General features: G+C 42.7%; 1 protein-coding gene across 1 annotated transcript; it reads right to left on the bottom strand.

Annotated features, from left to right (window-relative positions):
- Window positions 1–1,480: 1,480 nt before the first annotated feature.
- LPIN3 (lipin 3) lies at window positions 1,481–18,978 on the bottom strand. Its single transcript, XM_066624693.1, has 19 exons — window positions 18,787–18,978; window positions 16,846–16,941; window positions 14,480–14,721; window positions 14,026–14,133; window positions 13,480–13,597; window positions 12,760–13,228; window positions 12,548–12,647; window positions 11,486–11,661; window positions 11,259–11,355; window positions 9,780–9,849; window positions 8,109–8,201; window positions 6,448–6,509; window positions 6,078–6,213; window positions 5,705–5,853; window positions 5,467–5,553; window positions 4,254–4,406; window positions 3,368–3,482; window positions 3,165–3,268; window positions 1,481–1,625 (listed from the first exon to the last, which is right to left on the bottom strand). Exons 1-19 carry the CDS (start codon window positions 18,976–18,978, stop codon window positions 1,481–1,483), a joined length of 2,712 nt encoding a protein of 903 aa, XP_066480790.1.
- Window positions 18,979–23,962: the final 4,984 nt, after the last annotated feature.

Here is a 23,962-nt window from a genome sequence, read left to right as displayed (position 1 = left end):
CACAAATCAGTCCAAAGGCACAAGATAAACCTTATCTACTACTGCACAAGGTAGCAGATAATAGAAATAACATTTAAAAGGGAGATGAAGCTGCAATGAAAAACTATGAATGTACTGCTTAGCACAGCAGCAAACGGGAACACACTTGTGATAAACTGGGTAGTCTGAAATAGTTGATTGAAAACCCAGAGATCTGATGGAAGCCAAGAAAGATACACAAAATGTCTCAAGTACTTGTATTTTTATTACCACACCCACACAGCAGCCTTTTAACCTTCAAATTGCATTAGTTGTGGACTAGCAGATACATCACAGAATAAGATGGCTCACATGACTTGTGTTAAACCATCCCTTGATGTGCTGAAGGGTTCACAAAAGGAGGACAGCATAAGTGAGGTAGAACAAGAATTAGGTTGTCTTAAGTGCAATTCTCCTGCTTCCATTAAAGTTGAGGCATCTGTTCACAGCAATGCTGACATTGTCCAGTGAGTACAATGTCTCACTGGACATTGAGGATACTCAAGTCTGCACAGAGTATCCTAGTGTTGTGTTTTCACCCTTCTTTGCCTGCCATTATGCATTTCCACTCTCATTTTCCCACTCCAATCCTAATCAAGAGACTAAAGGCACACATTTCCTCAACACTTTGGGGGGGAAATGCATTGGAATGTTGGAACTATCACACCCAGTTAAACATGGGGTGTCAGTTGGTCTTTTAACCTGTAAACCAGCAGCAGCCCAAGATTAGCCACTACTCAATAAATTAATGCATTCCAAAGAACATCTCACATCTTGCAGAGACAGTTTTGCAACAAATCCAGTTCACTCCCAACTCAATGCCATGTCTAAAAATGTCCCAGGTAATAATTAGAAAAAGACAATCATCTCCAGAACGAAGTGGCTCAGGCAGGTGGACAGAGAGTATTAGGGCACCAACCATCATGTTAGTGTCATGTACTGATACCAGGAAGGAATAATCTGATAACATTTGTCTGACAAAGCCAGGGGAAATATGCAGTTCATTAAAATCACCACAACAAGCTAAGTTCTTTTCTTCTCCCTGCCCCCCCATGCCAAAATGTAGGGTTCCCACTGACACCTTCCAAGAAATCCTCAGGACACAAGAGGGGGTAATTAGCAATGCTTATTCATATTCAACCCAATCCACCATCTAACCTCTCACCAACTTTGAGGAGGGAGACAGGGTGCTTATGACCTCTTGTATGCTCCTAGTTTGTAGGCAAGCTGCATTCAGTCAACATCATCTAAACAAGTATGTCAAAACCTGGGTTGACTCTTCCTTATTTTACAGTGGAGTATGGGGAATGGTAAGCATGGCCCTTCAGACTTGCCATCTTTCTGATAACGTGAGTTATTTTGTATAGTAGGGAATATGTCACAAGAGGCAGATGCTGCCTGGCAACCCACATTAGTCAGCCAATAGCTAAAGATTCTTTGGTTTGATGCTGATTCTGTATCATCAGGCAAGATCTTCAAAGTCAACTGCAGGCAGTGGAGATCGCCAATAAGAGAACTGACTGAATTCTGGACATGCCAAGGAAGCACTTACATCCTTGCCAATAGGAGGAAAGAAAAGCTCTACTACCTCACTCAGTCGATCATACCTAGAAGAAGAAACCAAAAAATGAAGAATTAATAAGTTTCCTTTCTTGCACCACTAACCCCAAGGTTTCCCAGCCTCTCAGGGCTAAAACTCAAAAGATGTACTTCCTGGTATATACTGCACTCAGCCACTAGAGGTACTGAATGTAATGCAATGTAATAGAAAGAAATTACTACGTTGTATTACCTCATGGCTGAATGTGGTATATACTGATGCTGAGAGATCTGGAATACAAATATAAATACCACAGACACCCATCTATAAGTCCATCTCACAGATAAGTTGAGGGCAGGTTTTGAGGCAAGAATGATAGAATTTTCTATGACCCTCAGATAAGTCGGGGTCCTAAACTTGGGGGGTGGGGTGTCTGATTATAGTTTTGTCTGATTTTACCCTAGGCCAGATCCTGAAAAATAACCTACCAGTAATTATTACCTAAGAACTGACAGTCTCTAATTTATTAAAAATATAGTAAAAGATCATAAGATTCATTTTTATTCATAAAGTTTTAAATTCTGGTCTTCACCATCTTTTTGTAAACACTATCAAAGAGTAACTGCACTGTAAACAACATACTAATAGAACAGTGGTTCCCAACCTGGGGTTCATGTACCCCCAGGGGCACTCAACAGGACCTTTAGGGGTACTTGAAAGAGAATGGAATAATGGCAGTGCTCCAGAATGCCTTGCAAGGTCAGCAAGGCAGGAAGGGAGGTAGCTAGTTGACTGTGAAAGCCCCACCAATAGCTAATTTTTGGTGATCAATTCATGTATGAACCAGTGATTGAAGACCAGCACAGGAAAAAAACTAAAACATAAAAAAGTGATCTTTTACTCAGAATTTCTCAGGACACTTCTGATGCAAAACAGTGCAAAGGCAGAGTCTTCTGCTCTTAAGCCAGAAGCTCTACATTTTACTACTTAGAACACAACTGGGAGCGTGCAATTCAATTCACAGCAGAGACAAGCAACAGCAAATGGCTGTGACCAAGTGCAGCTGCACATAGCTGAAACCCTATTTACTCAGAAGCAGACCCATTGCTTTCCCTGGGTGTTATTCCTAAGTAATGATGCTCTGAATTGTAGTTTGTGAGACATTTGATGGGACGCCAGAATGTTTGGACACTCCTGCTTTAGTGTAACCCAGCTGACTCCACATCAGACTGATACTGGTGGAACCAAAAAACTCCTAACATAATGCTCTGCTCACACAGCAAGCATTCTTAAAAGTTACTAGTGGGGAACAAGAACAGAAGCATCATTAATATTCAGCCAAAACGACCATCAATCTCATCCACTCATGAAGAAGAGTACAGTTCAAATGCTTGACCTCAAATGCTCCTGAGTGCAGAAAAAATTCCTTCTGTCAGGCAGCATTAGCCAGTTTGTGGAAACCTGAGTTGAGAAACCTCTTAGAATTTGGATTTGTTTGGCAAAGAATGTTGATTGGGGGAGGGTTTGAAGTACCGTGCACATTCCTGTCCTGCAAACAGCTTTGCCCACTATGGAGAAAATGTACTGGACATGTTTGCAAGCTTACGTGGACTTGTGGATCTTTATGAGCTCCTGGACCAGTTCTCCTTTGGGGTTCACAGTGAATATACGAGACTGTGGAAGCTTCACCATCTTGTAGGCATAGGCATCCTGCTCAAACCAATGGAACAAGGCAACAGTCAAGGTAATGCAGAACTTGCTGAAGACAACCCCCACCCCTTCACCAGCCCCAAGATGAAGCACACTCACATTTGTCCTGTTTCCAAAGGCAGCATGGAAGGGCTGTCTGTTGGCACCAAAAAGGTTCCGGATGTCTGTCAAGCAAGCAATTTTGAACACCTCCGGCTTCTTCTCAATCACTTCCCTACAATGTGGTGGACAGGCTTCTCACAAATGCGGCATTGTTCCTCCCCCCCCCCCACTCACAACCAGGGGCAGAAGTGAAGTTAGTGCTTTTTTGCCTCTCCTTACAGTCCCTTCCAGAACAGATAAAGAGGAATCTATGTATCAGTTCTTATTACAACAATCGTCCAGCATTTTGTCACATATTAGTGTGACCAAGCAATAGACCCAGGGTAGCTGTGTGCCACATTAGCTTCTCCCGTCTCCAAGTGCACCACTTCATTTTTCTCTTAGGAAAGCGAATGGGTTCCAGTTTTAATTATGGAGAAATATACAGCAATTAGGGGCACTTGCTGTGAGGGTAAATGGTGCCTCTCATCCCCTAATCCACTGGTTAGGCAAGTCCTCACTCAAAGACCCAGCAGGAGATGCAAGGAGTCTCTCTGTACAGAAAATACAAGTGCACAATGCACTCCCCACACCAGGGTTCTTCTAAAAATAAGTTGGTTTTAAAATCCTCTCACTATACCACACCAAATGGCACTTTGCTCATATAATTATTTTTCTTCTTTAAAGTAAGACAACTTCATTACCCCCATATCCACGCACATGACACTGAATGAAACTATGCAAATTTAGCTCCAGAGTTCCAAGCTTTCTAGAATGTGCACCTCTATGCCAAATTATTTTCCTGTCCTTTTCTGTGCTAGAGAAGACTAAGCAAAGAAAAAATTGGTTTTTTAAAAAAGTGCTCATCATATACAAGAAAACATTGTTAGACAGAAAAGCTTACCTATGAATTGCTGAGAAGAGGCTGCTAGGTGCCAGCAGAACAGGACCTTTCGGAAGGACACAGCCCTGATCACGGACCCATTCCAAGTATCCTTTGGTGATGTGCGCCATCCCAATAGTTCGGGCTGAACAGTAGAGAAATTTGTATCCATTTCTAAATTGGAAGAGAACTAAATTCAGTGAAGCCTTTGCAATTGGAGATGACACCTAGGGGTTTTAAGCAATGATGTTTAAGTACACACAACAGTATTTGTTCAAACATTTTGGTTTTGTGTGGAAATCTAATGCTTTCACAGGACCTGAAATGATTCCCCAAACATGTTTTCCTTTGAAGAGGGATGGGGTTATTCATAATCATTGTATTTCTGATCAGCTGCTTTCAGTGTCGCTTTTTACCCTGAACATAGGGCTGATTTTTCCTTCACTACACAATACCAATCAACAAGAGTCTCACATAGTAAATGCAATGAGTTCACAATGATACCCATCCAAAAGGAATTTGGTTATTTGTTGATATCTTTAAGAGCAAATCATGAGGGTAGTCCTTTCTGCACTGGTCAGGTGAGTGATCCTAGCCAAGTCAGGGAGAACAGAAGCAGTCTGTTGGGGGCAATGTTTTCTGAACCGCTAATAGCAGCCCATGAAAGACTGACAAAAAGTGGCAGGGGCACCATTGAATGTTGGTGAAATGGTGTCAGAACCAGCTCCCTTTTTCAATTGGTGCTGTAAAAATTTACCTGGAGGCCACACCAACTTTCCAGCTTCCTCAGGCGGCCTCCTGGATGTGACTAGAAGTAACTTCCGGTTCACACGGGCAACTTGCAGTCATGACCAGGTGGTGTTCTGAGGCATGGGGAGGTCATGCACGTGGCCTCCCTGTGCCTTACAACACCCTCTTGATGCAACCTGAAGTCACTGGCAGGAGGTGACTTCTGGTTGCCTACGGGAGACCTTCTGAGGCATGGGCTTGGTTTCGGCAGATACTCAGATCCACAGGTGCTGAGCCCATAGATAAGGAAGGCCCACTTTAGCTTGCTGTTTGGCAACACAAAGTATTCAACACACGCCAATTTTAACATGCATCAAAATAAGGTGCACACGGCTCTCCAGTTATTGCTGCAGTGCAGGCCTAACTAATGATCTGAAGGAGTCAGCAAAAGGGGTACAATCCTCCAAGATTAGGTTCCAATGGCCCTTATACATAAAGAACTTACAGATGAATTTTGTGGAAGAGCTTAGTGATCCCTTGCTGAGTCCAGTCCTTCCCCAGATGTGGCAAGATATGGCCTAGAGCATCAGACCTGATGAGACCAAAGAGAAGATTAGAAACATACATTTACGCACATAACTGGAGTATGAACCCTTGGCAAAGTAGCAAACAGCAGGGTCCCTCATAAACTGCATGGAACAATCGTTGGTGGCCATTACACTTTCATATCAGAAGCGACTTACCTGGTGATAGTTCCATCAATGTCAGATATCACCACCTTGTCATCCCAATTCCATAGGTAAATGGTGGCTTCACAGCGACATGTGCCCTGGTATTGGGTGGTCACACTGAACACTACCTCATTGGGACCATCTTTCAGGTTTAGACTCTTCTACAGTCAGGAGAGGATTAAAACAAATAATCACATTCAGTATTTGATCTTGCTACTAATGTTTTGCTTTTTGATAGTTATACAGCCCAATTGTATGAATGGTTACTCAGTATTAAGTCCCACAATATTTGCTAAGAGGCCTATCTCTCCGAACAGAAAGTTACGCGACTAAAACAATTATGCTCACAAACGGCAAGGGGGAAAAAAGCTCAAAAACCACATACAATTTGAGCAGAAGAAAGTCTCAAAGATTTCTTGTAGGTTGGAAGGAATTTCAATGCAATTGAATCTGGTATGGGTCCATCCCCTTGACCTGAAGATATAGACTCATCATCACTGGATGAAGCATCTTCTCTTCTCCTGTGTCCACACAGAAGAGGAATAAGTAGTCAAAGTAAAAACAGGGACAAGACCAAGAGCAGTGGTCAAATCTACAATGCAGAACTTTCATGCACTGCTTGGGGGAGAGAAGAAGCAAATCTCATTATAATACCCATATAGATTTAAGCGCAAGCGCAAGCGCACGCCACACTCACACACACACACCTTAGACACTCCAACCCTTTTGTTTCATATCAGCCCATATCACTTTACCTCTGTAAAGAGTCCTTTCCATGCTTATCTGCTGTATTGGTTTTCTTGGCTCTGGATTTTTGCTATGAAGACAAAAGATTGGCAATGGCTAAGTTTCCTTAAAGAATGGTCTTGTATGCACAGCAGCCGTTCAACAGTTCAAGGACTCAACTAAGAGCTCATTTAAGATCTACTGAACGCAAAGATGTCTCCTAGTAGATTGCATCAAATGCCTATCAAAGAAAAGCTTACAGTTTTTCTATTTACCTCATCACATCATAAATGTAGGTTATTTGTGTACATGACTATCCCAGATATTCTACAACAGCCTTGCATGACCCTATCAGAAAGAGGTCACCAGAAGAATGAGAAAGGTAGCTAAAGTAGCAAGGAAAAGAGATGGACAGAGAACTGAGGAAGAAAGGGCTAATTAGAGAGGTACTGAAGAAAGTTCATAGTGCTTAAAATTAGGATTGTATGCTGTGGGAGTGGGGGGGGGGAGAGAAGAGTGCTCGTAATGCTGGTCACAAGCCCAGCTGGTCTGGACCAAAAAAATCCACCTGGTTCAGTTTCCAATTTCCCACAAAGGCCAACCAGACGCCCACAAGAAGCCTTCAAGAAGGGCATAAAGGTAATAGCCCTTCTCCATTTCTTCTGAGCAATGGGTATTCAGTGGCATATTTAGCCATCAACAGACCTGTCCTCCATGAATTTGCCTAATCTCCTTTCAAAGTCATCTAAGCTAGCAGCTGCTAGTGGTAAACTAGTACTTGAGGCAAGGTGGCTAAAGAAGTACTGGCCCAAAAAGCAAGGACTTGAAGAATCCATAGGCGGAGAAAGCACAGAATGAAAGGAGGAGGACTGGGGCAAAAGCATGCATAGGGCCTACAACCAAAAGGTTAGCTGGCAAGAGATGGAGCCAAGGGAACATGAGGCTGCTAGGTCTACCGTATGGTCTACACCAAGGCACAATAATTCTGCCACTTGAGACCTGCTTCTATAAGCCCAACTGCAAGGTGAATAGGCAACCTACAGAGGACAATGAAGGTAGAAAGTAGGGATTGACCAGCCACCCAGTTCTGGAAGAAGAAAAAAAGATGAATTCCACCAAATATTTTTAGTTATTTTCCTGGAGACAGAAATTTTTAAGACATGCTGAGAACTAAAAAGCCTTTCTTGTGCCAATGGATATTGCTTATATCAAATATCTATAGAGTAACTTGGAGTATAAGGATCCTAGAGTATCTAGGATGCCCTCTGATGTTATCTTAGCAGGACTGGACAGGTTGTAGCATATCGTCTTTGAATTCCATTCCCATAATGCCAAATCAGAATTATTTGGGAAGAACCAGCACCATTTCCACATAGACAGTTACACCTCTTGGGAGCAAGGGCATGCTCACATATTAAAGCACCATATCATCTGTTCCTCCAAAAACATCCAGGTTTCTAGCATTACTTACTGAGTGGCAAAGAAACCCATTGCATCTCTTATAGTTTTGAGTGCTTTATGAAAAAAAATTCTCATATTCATTTTTTCCAATATCTTTCAATAAGTTGATGATGCCAGTTTAGCTCATTTGTGATACTTTGGTTTGGGCTATTCCATGCAAAACCACAGAGAAAAATTGACACACAATGACTTCGCACAGCACAGCTAGATGCAATCACAACAGGCTTACCTCTTCATTTGAGAGTTCTCTTCTCCTCCAAGAAAACCACCACCTGCCTCCCTTTTTGGGCATCTTCTCCTTCATCAATTTGTCAATCGTACTCTGAAAATATGGACAAAAGACAGACAATGGTTCTATATAAAGGCCCAGACAAGAATTGTGGACATAAAAAATATCCTAACTTTTACCCTAACCCACTGAACCCCCCACCCCAACCCACGTGAGCAAAGTTTGTGTGGGCTTTTATCTGGTTACCAACTAATCTATAGGTTGTGGGAACATCATGGACACAACATACTTAGATTTCAGCAAAGCATTTGACAGTCTCCAATGAGTGTTTTGTGGATAAGATGTAGGCTACAATTGATAGGTGGGCTCAACAACCATTCCCAACAAATGTTCTGAAATACTCTACATCACCTATGGGCTCATGATGTAAACAGGCTTATCAGGGATGGGCCAGCACTGCCCACCCCACCCCCACCCCCGTCTTTTGCCATTTGTGGATGTATTATTAGACAACCAAGTCTGTTTGCCATTCTCTTCCAATTCTTCAAATCACTTTGCAATGGTATTTCACAAACTCATTCTATATCATTAGGCACATCATTCCGTCCTCCCCAATTTAGACAGGTTATAAAATTTTCTAATAGGAGAATTGGTTAGCTGCACTCATTTGAAAAAGGGCCAGGTAATCCTGATCCTCCTTTTGCCTAGGTCATTATAAGCATGAGGTAAGCATGCATGTCTGTATTTGTACAGCTGATGCTTTAGGAATCATGAACCTTTTGAGGCTCCCTACTACACTTTGTCCTTCACAAGGTCAGCAAGAGAAGACTCTTGGAAATGTCCACATGGATCTTGCAAAACGTTTGTCAGTTAGTTTCTTTAGCCACAGAGTACTGTGTGGATTTTTTTTAAAATACACCACTATCATTAGGACTGATAACAGCTTCATTATAGAATGTTAGCAGTTCCATGGCCAGATACCAAATATAGGAAAGGCATTGCATCCATCAAACAGACAGACAGCACTCACTGTGGGCAAAAATTTACTGCCAACCTTTTTCATCTTAAGTTCATGGAAATCAACATATACTGGAAGCCAGAGAATATAACACTATACAGAGTTGTATGTGAAGCACAGATCTGAAGATTCAATGGAAGTGGACTAGATTGAATTTACCGATATCATATTGCAACAGCCCTAGTAAAGACTTCCAGAGAGGTACTGCCAGAGTGTTAATAAGGGCAAGAGTTACAGTATTTCATGCAGAAGCTGGTAGTCTGCACCAAACCATTCTCAAAAATTAAAGCTCTAGACCAGGGGTCTCCAAGCTTTTTGGCCAGAGGGCCACATGAAATATCTGGCGCAGTGCTGAGGGCCAGAAAAAAATTTAAATATAAAATTTAAATAAATAAGAGATGGAACTTAGATGAATGAATAAATGAATGAGTGGGCTCATTCACTCAGCCTCTCCGGCCCTCAGAACACCCTCCAGATGCAATCAGAGCACAGCTCTGGTCATGTTCAGCCAGAGGCTTTCAGGGGACAAGAGGCTGGCTGTGGGCCAGATACAGGCTCACTGCGGGCTGCATCTGGCCCCTGGGCCAGGGTTCGGAGACCCCTGATCTAGACACTTAAGAAGTCACACAGAGCCACACTGAGTTTGATAGTACCTTGGGAAGATTCTTCTGAAAAGCTTGCAAGGAGAGAAGCATGGGAGCTGCAACTGCCCAGTTGTAATATCTTCAAGAACAGAAAAGAGAACAAACTTCATGTTATCACTGTTCAACATTTCACACAACTGGCAGCAAAGCAATTTGATGCAGGAGGACTATTGGAAACACAGTGTGGATGGGTATCAGATATCGATATACAGTAATTCAGAACTCCTTTGTTGCTAGCAAATGGGATGGGGAAAAAGATTTTTCCCAAGTCTCACCTGAGAAGTGCAACATGAACACTATCATAACATGTTGATGCTGTGAGCCAAGAGCGCTTACTAAACTCTGACCAAAGTAACGCCATTTTAACATCAGCTCACTGACTCTGCCTCTGGTCTTAATACAATTGTTAGCAAAAAGCTGTATGCTACCCCTCACCCAGTGCCTTTGTTATAGCGACAACACAGAGCCAGCTTACAAACCTTTCGCCTTCATGCCATCACTCAGTGCTTTTAGTCCCAGTGCCTTGGTCCTTGAAGACCAGACAGAGCCAGTCTGTGTTATCTTGCAATTGCAGTCCAAACTCAATCTGGCAAAGGGTGGAGTGCAGGTCGGAGGGACTGGGCAGAGAAGAGTGGAATTTTACTGGACCCTTGCTCATACGCTTGCTTGTGTTTGAAATGAGTATAACAAGCTAGCTGCGTCTAACTAAACTTTCATATGATCTGAGGCAACTGGACTCCTTGCTGCCTTGCTTAGGTACCAGGAATAAACACGCTATTATCTGCTGTACCTTCCTTTGGTGTGTAATTAGATCTTGCATACTGGGTACAAACCTCACGCTACCTTTGTGGGTTTGCGGGCAACAAAATACATGGTGTTTTTTTTTTAAAGTTATATTGCAACAATTTGCTGACACCCATGTCCTTTTGACCTATTTACGTGTATCATGGAACTTAACTGTGGGACAGCAGAAATGGACTCTGTCTTTATAGTAGCTAAAAGACAGATATTGATGAATTGAAAGGATAAGTGGATAAGTGTCCCCTACTATTAGTCAATGGATTGAAGACCTTTTGACTCCATCAACTTTTGAGCATCATGAAAACCAGAAGTGCCCTTCTTTCTCCTTTTTCAGACTTATAGAGGAAAGACCTGGGAAGGCTCCCCAGGACTGCAGCTCTGGCTGTGGATAGATGAAAAAACCCTCTCCCATTCCCAGCTGCCTTCCCCCTCCCTGCACTTTAAAGGGGCAGGGACAAGTGCTTCTCTGGCTGGTAGGTCACAGCCCACCAGGGTGGGAAACACTGAAATAGAGGGAAAGCAGAGCACCACCATATATCAACAGTCTTTGATGTAGGGAGAATAGAATTCAAGCAACAGGCAATAACACATAACTTTGCATTCTACAAGCATAGAATTTCCAGTACATATAAAGGACATTTGGGGGAAAACACCTATGACAAAGCAGAGAGAATTAATTCAACTCACTTCTTGTGGATCCGAATCACCAAATTGGGATCCTCAAGTATTGCTGGATTCTTTACAAACTCTTCAAAGGAGACTATATGCTTCATAAATTTTTCTGCTAGAAGTGAAAGGGAGAAGAAAAATTCATGCCAGGGCTGCAGTATCCCAATAGCCTTATGTGAAACCAGGAGTAGGGAGTGGCTACTGAACGCTCAAAGCATACATTCTTCCCTCTCTCTCAGACCTACCATGAGTTAGTTCCCCATCATCCCCAAGACCTCCACAGACAGACAGGAGGATATGGGGGCACGTTGGAGACTCCAAGAAGCTATTTGTGCTGTTGCCAACAGTAGAGTCACCCTGCTGGTAGGCACAGGAGAAGCTACTAGGTTCAGTCTGGGCTTGACCACTCAGTTCAGCAGCACTAACAAAGAAAAACCAAGTATCAATGCCATGCAGGTCATCTCCACCCTACAAGCAACAGAGAGGTTGCTTCTGTGCCTGCACCTCTTCTAACAGTCAGCCCCCAAGTCCATCCACAGACCCTTCTGTACCCTGCCTAGGAGAAGAGCCTGGACTATGGTGGTGTAGTGGTTTGAGAGGTGGACTTAGACCTGGAAGATCCAGGTTCAAATCCCTCCTCAGCCATGAAGCTTCCTGGATGACCTTGGGCCAGTCACTTTCTCTCAGCCTCACCTACCTTACAGGGTTGTTGTGAGGACAAAAGGGGAACAGCTGTGTACACCACCCTGAGCTCTTTGGAGGAAGGGTGGTATAAAAATGTGAAAACTAAATAAAATGAATAAATACACAGTTGACTTTGGGAGTCTTTTCTGGCCCCTAGCAAATACCTTCCCACTACTATATGGGATTGTTTTGTCAATTTGAAAGGTAAGGTAAGCTGCTTTGGGAGCCAGTCACCACTACAAATCAGGGTATTAATATATAAATAAAGAGGGGAGGATTGCTTTATTTTGGGAAGTTCTCCTTTATTCCATGGAACCTGAGAAAGATTCTTCAATTGTTGGCCATCTCTGCAAACCAGAAGTTGCTTCTGTGGGATATTTTGGGGCCTGCAGAGGCCAATGTAGTGGGCCACTGTTCTGGCGTGACCAGGAAGTGACCCCCGGGGGGCTTCCAATAATGCACTGCAGTGCTACAGGGAGCATCTCATGACCCCACTGTGGAGGATGAGGTGGGTCACTGCACTATAAAGTTTGGAAACCACTGAAGTACATCATTCATTCAGAACATTATCTAATACAGTTATCTTTACACAGCATAGTGCAACTGACAAATATCTGTCATACCTTTTGGGGAAATAAAGTGCCACCTGCTCAGAGTCCAAGCTTGAGAGATCCTCTAAGTAAATATCAGTAGGTCCCAGATGAGGGCTTCTCTTCACAGAGTCTCAAAGAGATTAAGACACAATATGATTAACTCCCCAAATACTTCAATGGAGGTGCCTTGCTCCACAGCCTTTCCATAGTAAGCATTTTACTGGCTGTCACCCTCTTCTTACCCCTTCTTTTCTCCAATTTCAGCTCCAGATTGCTGCCGGACTCTGTGGAATCCAAACTAGTCTTCTTTGGGGATGAGAATTCCTGATCAATTTCCTGGATCTTTTCAGCCATGTTCTCTATGCATGTATTTCCTTCACACCCTGCTGTTGTTGCTAGGCCTTGTACATCTCTGGAGAGGGTCTGAGCAGACTCATCACTACCAATCACCTGAATGGAAGGGCAGGGCTCTTGACCCCCTGGAAGGCCAATTCCAGTAGAAAAGACAGGTGCTGGCCTAATTAAAGGAGCAGCTGGATAATCTGGTGCATCATCAGAGTCCACAGTGCCCAAGTTCCCTTCCAAGTCTCCTGTAATGGCCACAAAGTGAGTGTTCTCTCCCACAGGAATGGTTGCTGTTGAGGCAAAGGCTGCCGTCGTGGCAATACTTGAAATGGGCTTTGTTGTTTCAACACTTTCTGATTTGCTCACCTTAAAAACAGAAAAGAGACTTGAATTAGGAGAGAAAAACAGTGCAGAAAGAAGCAAAGTTGGATGTTATAAACATTGACAAATGTAGCTGCATGGGTTCACTTTTTTGAAGGAAAGTTTAATGATTGCTCAAAGAAAACCAAATCCACACTGAAATGGGCAGGGAGGAGAAACATATGTACATGTGTGTATATTTGCTCGGCCCCACGTGTAGGCACCACTCAGAAAAGCTCTTCTGTCACCACACTCACCTCAGGAAGTCTTCCCCATGACCACTTCATGTGAGATTCAGAGCCAAGTGGTAGCTCAGGATTTCTGATCTCCAATTCAGAGTCACTTTTGGGGGCTGACGGGCAGTTTGGGGAAAGGCTAGGAGATGAAGCAAAACATGGGAAGTAATTTTAAACTTCTCTGGTGTGCCATATTCCTGACAAAAAAAATAAGACCCTCGAAGAAAATACCACTGGCATAAACATTTAAGCAATACTGTATCCCCTATACCAGCGGTTCCCAAACTGTGTGCTGTGGTGCCTACGGGCACTGTGGCAAACTCACAGAGGGACCACAGGATACCTCAGCAGCCTCTTCTTCCGGGCTCTCCTGGGTGCCACCATCTTGGATTCACAGGAAGAGCCAGGAAGAAAAAGCTGCTTGAGATCTAGGCTGGAATCCGATAGACTCCAAGTTTCCCTAGCTCCAATAAATTTCATATCGCCTTTCTCTCTATTTGGCCAATGCCCTCCATACAACTTAATCAACCTGTAGTTCATTGTTGCATCATATGCCACTATTTTTACCTCAGTAAGGGAGCCAACTCTCCATCAGAATAGGGATGGTCTTCCTTAGATTGCAAAATTCCTCCTCCTTCATTCTGAGTATCAGTGAATGAGTAATACATTGAATTGCTGATAAAAGGAAAAGAATATTAGGTACAACTGCAGCATTAGTAGTAGTGGGTCTTATTCAAAAGAGGTCTTAACACATAGAGAGTAATGTGCCCATTTAATGTGGTCATTATGATATGAAGGCCTAGAACTGTTCCAGACTTTGTCTTTTGGCACTGGAAAGTTATACTGATTAAATCTAATGTCAAGTTTATAACTAACTACTTGTCTGGTTAACTATGGCAAGAAAGAATCAGCTTTAGGCAACCAAGTAGAGAAGCTTCTGTAAAATGGAACAGAGCAACTGACAGTATGTGTTCATCATTTCTGAGACAATTTATCTTAAACAGCAATCACAAAAACTCACTTGGAAGTCAATAGCTTTCTCTTTTCCTCCAGAGCCCTCTCACTTTCTGTCTCCTCTTCTGAAGTGGATTCTGCTGTTGACTCCTTCTTCTTGGACTTCTTCTTGCGCTTTCTTTTCTTACGAAGGGCCATCTCTGAAATCAAGCCCTCAGGGTTTCCATACAAGCTAGAAGATCTGGCCACAGGTTCTGACTTTTTCTCCAAGGGGATGGGAGATGTGCATAAGGAGACAGGAATGCTCTCCTAAAATCCACGCAAAAGAGAAGTGACATTTGGTGCCAAGGAAAGTCAAACTCTCCAAATGTGAAGCAAAAACATAATAGAACCAACTACTGCTCCCCAAATCCTGGGCCCAATCCTGAAACCAAAGATCTAGAAAACCAGGATGTGGAAATAGTCAGCAAGGGAGGTAAGCAAGTAGGGCTGAGGCTATGATATGAATATGTAAATTAGGAGAAAGGAAAAATGGTGAAGACATTGCAGTAGTCTTTCTACTGCAAAGAAAAGATGCTTTCTATTGACTATCCTTCCTTTCGGGGGCCAGCTTGGGCAACTGGTACCCATAATGCAGATTCAAGCAGGCTCTAGGTTTAGCATCCCAAGAACTTCAGCTTCCATTTTTGCAAGAAGCAAGTGCCTAGTCCTCAAGGTATGTTTCTTTGATCAGCCATTTAGAAGATTTCAGAGGGGATTGTTTAAATACCATGGATATTCTCATGAATGTTTTCCACTTGCTTGGCAATAACTCAGATGCAAAAGAGAAAGAGTTGGATTTCAAGAGGTCAGAGATACTTCAGAGACTAGATTATCTGTGTAGTTTCAGAGAGCCAGTGAGGGGGGTAGGGGACAGTGGTTAGGGTAGGGAATTTGGGCTGCGAAAACCAGGGTCCAAATTCCTGATCAACCTAACAAATTGAATTATTTGGAACCAGTTATCTCACAAGGTTATTATCAGGATAAAACGAAGCTAGGGACCATACACCCTGACCTCTGATGATAGAAAAGAATGAGATAGATGTATTAAACAGCAGAATTTGAACACACAGCTGAATTCAGTCTTAGTTGACCATTTTGCATGCATTCTGTCAAACCAGAGTGTACATAGATACAGACTGCAATGCCATTATCAATACTAACTCTCTTATCACATTTGTTTCTTTCCTTTCTGCAAACATAGCTTAGGGTCAGCTTAGATGGACATAAAACCCATATCATCCTAATAGTTCTAGGAGGTGGAATAGCCTGGGGAAGAAAGAGTCTGACCAAAGATCACCTAATCAACTTGATGGTTAACAGGGGGCGGGGTTTGAATTAAGTCTCTCCAATACAGTAGAGGTCCTGCTCTATTTACTACACTAGGGGTCTCCAAAGAATGGCCTAGGGGCCACATCCAAGCCTGGCCCGCAGCTGCTTTTTTTTTTTTTTTTTTTGGTCAGAGCATTTGCTAATGTTTGATTTTTTTTACTCATTACACATCATTTCCCAGTCTAAACATTGCATTGTTTTTTTTAATTGTCACATAACTTTTGTTCTGAATCATTTCATGCTGATTACCAAAAAAATCCAAGTAAAATTTATTTTATATTTCATTCATAAAACGGATTTTTTCCCCAGCCCATGAAATGTGTAAAATGTGTGATGTGGCACTCGTGCTGAAATGTTTGGAGACCTCTGTACTACACCATTCAACACAGGCAGATACAGTAAACTAACAGGACTGTCCCTAGTGCTAAACAGCATAACCCAGCCTCCTGCTACGTCCTCCTCCCTCACTTTTTTGGGACAAGGGGATACCCTATTGCAGACCTGTGTTTAGAGCCTTAAGTTGCAAGAAGCTATATATGGAACCCTCTAAATAAAACCATTAGTGACCATCACTTGTGTGGAGAATTAATGATAGTCACAGTTCAGCCAACAACATTGCAGAACACTAGCTCTCTATATGCTTGCCTACTAGGGAAGCAATCTGCAAGAGAAAGCCCATCTATTCTATCAGCAGGTCAGTAGGACTCTTTTCAAAGTCAGTTGGTTGCTTACAGATTTTCAGAGAAAGAAAAATTGACCCCCTGCTGGAAGCAGGCAAGAATGGGCCAAGCAACAAGCAAGAGATTCAGCAGGAAAAACAGCAAGTCCAGCAGGAAAAACAGCAAGGCCAGAAGTCAAACAGACTGTGCTAAACAGGAGTTAGCAAGCAAGCAAGAGTAACTTACCAGGTTAATCAATGGGCACAAAAGGAAAAAAGCACAAGCCAAGATTTCCAGTAAGGAGGTGACAAGGTGCATTGCATTAGAAAAAACGAGACTTCTTCAATTTGACTAGAAGACAAAAGCTAGTCTGGTTAATTTTTCAAAGCTTATTAGTGCCCACCTTTTCTTTCTCCATCTGCTGGACAAAGAAAGCCTCTCCATTGTCTCCCAACTTCATATGCAAATCAACTGGCTTCCCATTGACTTCTATGTCAACCTAAAGAAAGAGAGGGGTGGAGGTGTTAATGTTACCTTAAATCTAGGAAAACACCTTGTAGATTTCAATAAAGGTAAGGAAAAGAACCAGGCTTAATTCAACCATTATCTACACTAGAATCCACTTCCCAGTTATTCTATGGTAGTTCCTCACCAGGTAGCTCACTTCCCAGTTATTCTATGGTAGTTCCTCACAGGCCAGAAGTGGGGGCCAAGCATGGGAAACATGCAACAGTCAGGTGGCAATAAAAGAAACAGTCAGGCTAATTTAATAGCAGCCAGGTAGCAGGCCTGGTTCTGCTTTCAGTCCAAGCTCCTAGCACAATACACTCCAGTTTTGCAGACTTCTAAGCTAAATGAGCCCGTGCTTCTAAAAATTGGTTAACTGCTCTAGCATCTAGCAGCAGGAGGGGTTTCATTCCTGCATGCTCGCAGAGGCCACTTGAGCACAGGGTGACCAGATGTCATAACCGCAGAAAAGGACAAAACACACCAAAATGTAGGACACCCAAGAAAAATGTAGGGCAAAAGAAAAGCTAAGTATATTGATTTCATGTGGTTAATTGAAATACTATATTATTTACTATATTTATTAATATAAATACTATATTAAATACTATACAATATTATTATTAAATTTAAAACTATATTACATATAACTTATTAATTACAAGGTGGCTAAGCGCTGCCTGCTCACAGGAAAAAGGAGGACATTTAAGTTATTTTTCAGGTCCTGAAGCTAAAAAGAGGACATGTCCTAGAAAAAGAGGATGTCTGGTAATTCTGCTTGAGCAGCACAGAATTCCATTTTGTTTCTTTTGCATTCGTATCCCTTTCCAGAAAGGAACTACCCCAAGTCACATTGCTTGCCATAAGTCATAGATAGCTTCTTTGCCAGTGGAAGTGAGGATTTGGCATCACAAGGAGTACAGTACACAGCACACCTGACAAAAATCAGACACAGCAAAGAATGAGAGGACAAAATGCTGAAATCTCACAACACAGCAGTGACACCTTTGCACAGAACTAGTTGCATAGTACTGAGTATCTGATGTAGATGCAAGACATGACACTGCAGATTGCATCTCCGTTGCCAAATGGATCAATACAATTGAGCACATTTGGTGGGCTTCTGCAAAAGCCAGTTAAAGAAGAGATACTAATACTGGTTCAATTACACAAGCCTACAAAATTGAGGGTCAGAAAAGTTTTTCCCAAACTTGACATGTTTGGGATTTGACATGAATTTGGGGTGCCGATTCCAAAAATGGCATCCGTTTTGCCCTATCACGTCTGGTTTTGGAGATATAGTATAGCCTCATTAATGAATAGTTCAAGCAGCTTCCTCATGAGGAAGACATGGTGTAGGCTTCCTCATAAGGAAGCTGCTTGAACCGTTCACTAAAGAGGCTATGCCGTGTCTCCAAAACTAGACGCGATAGGGCAAAACGGATGCCATTTTTGGAATCGGCACCCCAAATATACCCAGGAATTGGTGTAATGTTTAAGGAAGTGAAATGTATGTATGCCTGTGTTATGTGTCCAAACAAAGGAGCTTAAGTCCTGTGGGCCACTTAAAGGTAATATGCCAATTCATATGACCTTTAAGCATGGGTTACTGAATTTGCTCAGTGGTCACAGTTTGCCCAGTTATCTTCACCTTGCCATGCTGAAATGATACTGTGAACAGGGTGCTTTATGAGATTCGCTCCATCTCATACCCTGCCACATAAAAGCTGTGATCCTAAGCACTCTCTTAGAAGTGCTTAGTGCCACTGAAATAAATGGACTTCTGAATAAACGTGGTTAGGATTCTTAGGTGTAATTGCATATCAGAGTCACTTACCACTTTCTCGCTGGAACGCAAAACACGCAGCTTCCCAAAGCGTACATGAAAAGGTGAACAATGTAGAGAGCCATCCGGTTGCCTCACCACAATGACATCAATGCAGCCTGTCAGAGTAGCTGGGTTCAGGCCCTTGTACAGCTCCTTCACAGTGCCAAACACTGTTTCAGCAAGCTGGCCCACGTAATTCATTGCCTAAGCCTACAAACAGAAAGAGGTAGATTTGTGTCAAATAAGCTTTCAAAAACTCATGTGAAGAAGATTTTAAAAATGTACAGTAGAGCAATACCTTTATTAGGATCAATTACAATATCACAGACTAAAACAGTGGTTCATGACCTGACTTTTAGATCACAGGGCTGGTGCAACCCAGAAACCGCAAAGCATTCTGTGTAGTGGTGGTACACAACCCACTTCATTGGTTGTGTTGTGCTATTCTGGGGCACTACCTGAAAGCTGCAAGGCATTCTGAGGCATGACAAAACCACAAGGGCTACTAGGATGAAGAAATGACTATTCTTCTAGTTTTAAAAAAAAAATCTCAAACAGTTATTTGATTCTGTCTCCAGCACTAAACAGAATACACAGATCTCTTGTAAGGAAGACAGGTTTCGTTCATATGTAGCCCCTCCAGACAGTGGCTGGTGCTATATTATTTCCCCGGTTACTTAATGTTCTGTACATTACCATCTTCTTATTCTGTCCCAAGAAGGATCTAGACCAGTGGTTCTCAAACTTTGTAGCACTGGGACCAATCTATAAAAAAAAGTTTCACTATACCAGCTGCTCAAGCCTCTGTGGCTATAATAGTGATTAGGCAACAGTGCCCCCCTCAAGTACCAGGCTGTTTAACCCTTGAGGCACATAGCCTAATCTGCCTCGTCAGTTTTGTGACTCACCAAAAATTGGGTTGTGAGCCACTGGGTGGACCATAGATCCATAGTTTGAGAACCACTGATCTAGAAGTTCAGATCAGTGAAGAAGAATAGCCATGATCTATTACATATCCTCCAAAGTGATTTGCTTGACAATATAAGCGTTAATAATAGGAGCCATAATGAGAAACTGGTGGGAAGACCTGCTTTCCTATTTAACTGAATTGAAAGGGATCAAGGATATTCTATCTTGGAAAGCCAGGTAAGAGTCAGGCTGAACCTAAATACACACACGGGACATGTTGTCCAGTTCACGGTCCCACGCTAAATTCTGGAGCACAGGAAGTACTGCCCTGTTGATCAGGAAAGGGCAGAAGGCCAAATTCCTTTTAATTATACCAGGGCTAACCGGTTCAGAGTTTGCCTGTCAGTTGCAGGAGGCCAATGTTACATTTCCCTAAAGAGGCTCTGAGTACACTAAACATCCACAGTTAAGGGTGGCGAACTAGCTATGTTTCAGCCTTAGACCATGAGTTTCCTTTTGGTTTTCAGCTCCAGACAGCCACTAAGACCACATGGTTCCTTTCAAAATTGAAAAAAACCAAGCTTTACAGGCAAATACAGATGACTATTTATGACAGCAGAACATAAAACCTATGAAGAACCAGATGCACAGTATCTGCCCACATGGCGAGATAAATTGATAGCACTCCCCACCGCCACATTTTTTTGAATCGTAAAATAGTAGCAGTAGAAAAATTCTCTTCACATCAAGGGGGAAGCCTATAAATTATTAGTTCCCATGTGGTTATACAGTGCTCCCACACATGAACAGGCATTCAAGATGGGAAGTTACTGCCTGGCAGATAATCACATTGCGCTGAAAGGAAGGCAGCCAGAAGGAACTTGCGACCAGGTTTGAAGTCTCATGATTCCTAAACTCACTCTAATTGAGGGCATGATGAAAGATTCTGAAGCCTGTGAGGTTAAGCAATGCCACAGCTCTTTGTCACCCCAGATGACTAGGAGATCTAGCTGGTATGGAGGAATTCATCATGCTGAAATAACAGGAATGGTTTTGTGAAAATGAAAGGTCATATGAGCCATAAAGAGTCAAAAAAGTACATGACTGTCAGAGATGCCAAAATAGCAGTAAAATAACCTCCTGCGTATCTTAAAAATGCCTTTAAACCATTTCAGATCTCTGTAGAGGAAGACAAAGATTTCAGGTGTATGCATGGAGAGAGTCCTAGTAAGCCACTTATAGGCCCAGTCTTGGAATATTCAAATGCACAAGCTATATTGTTTGAGATGCTTTGTTATGGTTGCTTTTTATACCTCACAGTACTTACGAAGAACAGTCACTCCCCCCCCCCCCCCGTTTTTGCAAAGGGATTTGTTTTTAACCTTTAGCAAGCATTCCTAGTCCATTAGGTCAATGTCTTTTTCCTAACAGATTCCCAAGGCCGGCATCAGATGCACTTTTCCCTCCCACCCATCCCTGGAAACACTGGGTCCCAGCCCCACATTTACCAATACTGGCAAGGAGGAGTTACTTGTGAGGAAAATTAATGAACATGAGAGGAAAGAGTGCTTAATCTCTCCTACCCCGCCTTACTAGCTGGGCTCATTTCTAGATTTAGAGCCTTCCAGGAGGGAAACCTATGTTTTGCATCCCATAAGAATATTTCAGAAGATGACATTTTCTTGCCACACAGTTTTCCTCCCAGATTCAAAATCCCTGGGCACAGGCTGGGAGGAATCGGCAACTGTGAGAAGAGTTCAGCACCTTTCCCTCATGCCACAAATCATGTAGAACTGAAAAGGGCAGTGGCAGCACCAGTTCGCTGTGGGGCCTGGGACACAGCCCAGCTCTGGGTCTACCCACCCCAAGAGTCTAGGTCTGTGACTGGGCAGACTCTTCAGTGGGTGTGGGCCTTTAACCAGTGCCCCATCTAGCTGACCCCTAAAGCCACCACTGGCCAAGGGAGACATCTGCAACCAACGATCGGACAGCAAGAGAAGCCCTTCCTATGCAAGTGCCCCTAAGCTCCAAACCTAACATTTTCCTCATAACATCTAGCTCTACTTGCAGAGTGTGAAAAGGGCAAGTAAGTCAGAAATGTATCATGTTCCTATGGAATATTCAACACGCAGTGCACAGGACACAGTCCAAATTAGAACCACATATGTACCCCAAAGGTAATCCTGGTTCCCCACAAAGCACAGAATCATAGAAGGGTAGTGCTGGAGGTGGGCTGGCTTTCCCATGCTAGTTTGTATTTTAAATCAGGCGGCCAAAGAGAGGAGCATTACACATCGTTTTAATTGTAATTTCTAATCAGGAAATGCTCCAAGGACATCACAAAGATGAATGTTTATCAGTGGAGATGTTGCCCAACAAAAGAAAACTTGTTTGATTAACCATGTGAGTTTCAACTAATCAAGCAATTGATAGAATTAACATTTGGGTAACAAAACCCAATGGTTCTGAAACAGGAAGCATGACTGAAAATGATGTGTCACAGCTGGTACTGTGTAAAGAGACATTCTTCTCACAGAATGAAAAGGCATTCGCTTCCAAGAGTGTACTTGCCATCTGCACTTTTTAAGAACATAAGAACAGCCCCACTGGATCAGGCCATAGGCCCATCTAGTCCAGCTTCCTGTATCTCACAGTGGCCCACCAAATGCCCCAGGGAGCACACCAAACAACAAGAGACCTGCATCCTGGTGCCCTCCCTTGCATTGGCATTCTGACATAGCCCATTTCTAAAATCAAGAGGTTGCACATGCACATTATGGCTTGTAACCCATAATGGATTTTTCCTCCAGAAACTTGTCCAATCCCCTTTTAAAGGCGTCCAGGCCAGACGCCATCACCACATGCTGTGGCAAGGAGTTCCACAGACCAACCACACACTGAGTAATATGCACATTGAGTATATTTAAATATGAAATTTATTTACTTCGTGACTTCTATACCAATTCATTCTATTTTTTAATCCATTAAAAATAGCCCTCCAATTCATCAGCTAGATTTCTACACTGAACCAACTTAACAGATACTAAGACCAGAAAGATTACTGAAGACATAAACAAGCTTGCTCTTTATGGAGTTGATCCCCTACCTACTGCTTGCTCTGCCAAGGTATAAGACTGCAGCTATGTTTTTGAAAGCAGATAGGTGGGTATTACTGCATGCTAGGCCTCATGAGTCACCCCAGTTTGCACTTACATTAGCCAGGGGAAAGGTTTCAATGCCTGCAATTAAGTCACCAGAAGATACTGACATTAAAACATTTTTAACAGCCTGCCTAATGTCCCTTGGCTGCCAACACCTGCCTGTTCAAATAAAGTCATGATGCTTATGTTGACCGTGTTAAATATCACAGATAGTCAGGCTGGTCCATTAGGAAAAATCTGAAAGCCAAATACTGCCTTTATTAAATCAATTTAAAAAAAAAAATCACAAAACTTTCAGGCTCTCCAGAACTCTTAATCAGGCTGAATATAAGCAAAACCGGAGTGAGGACTACACAGAATAGGTATAATAGATCCAAAGCTTGCAGTTTCCAACAGACTTTGTGTGTTTGTTATGTTTTGGGCAAAGTCAGTCATGCAACAATATAGGCAGAAGCCTTAAGCATTATCACCTAGCAAAATGGATTAAAAAGAGCTTAGATCTTGCACATACCTGAAGCAAAAATAAATACTAACGGAGGAAGATATTGGGGACTTCTTGTAGCCCTCAGCACCATTAGATAAAACTGGATGTTTAAGCCAGCTAACTGCCTGGGAACCAGGCCTACACTCTACACAGTGGTGTCGTTAGGGGGTGCGGGCCGCACCAGGTGACGCGCATTGGGGTGGTGACGCGCTAAAATCACGGTGATTAGGAGTAACCCCATCATATGATATACCGTTGGATGTGGAATTTCAAGCGGAATGCAGAGCAAAAAACCACAGTGAAATATTTCCTTTCTATCAAACATTATGACCAAAAAACTGGAGAACAAAAAATTCATGGATCCCTATGGAAAGTGAAAGTGAGCCGTATCGCGCATTTACTCACAAGTAGGCAAACGTGAACTTAGTCCAAAGGCAGGATAAGAGGAATCCAGCAACACCAGAATGGTCCTGATCGAATGAATGCAGCCCCCAAGAACACCTGAGAAGGAACTCCCTCCCTCCAAGCAAACGAGTGTATTGAGCCCTATGGAAAGTGAAACTAAGCCCCACGGTCCTGTTTACTCATGAGTAAGCAAATGTGCCTTGGCTGGTGTGGAAGATCAGATGAA

The sequence above is a fragment of the Tiliqua scincoides genome, chromosome 4, assembly GCF_035046505.1.
Source record: "Tiliqua scincoides isolate rTilSci1 chromosome 4, rTilSci1.hap2, whole genome shotgun sequence".
NCBI lineage: Eukaryota > Metazoa > Chordata > Lepidosauria > Squamata > Scincidae > Tiliqua > Tiliqua scincoides.
The sequence above is the reverse complement of the archived record's forward strand: the minus strand, read 5'-3'. Positions and strand labels throughout refer to the sequence as shown.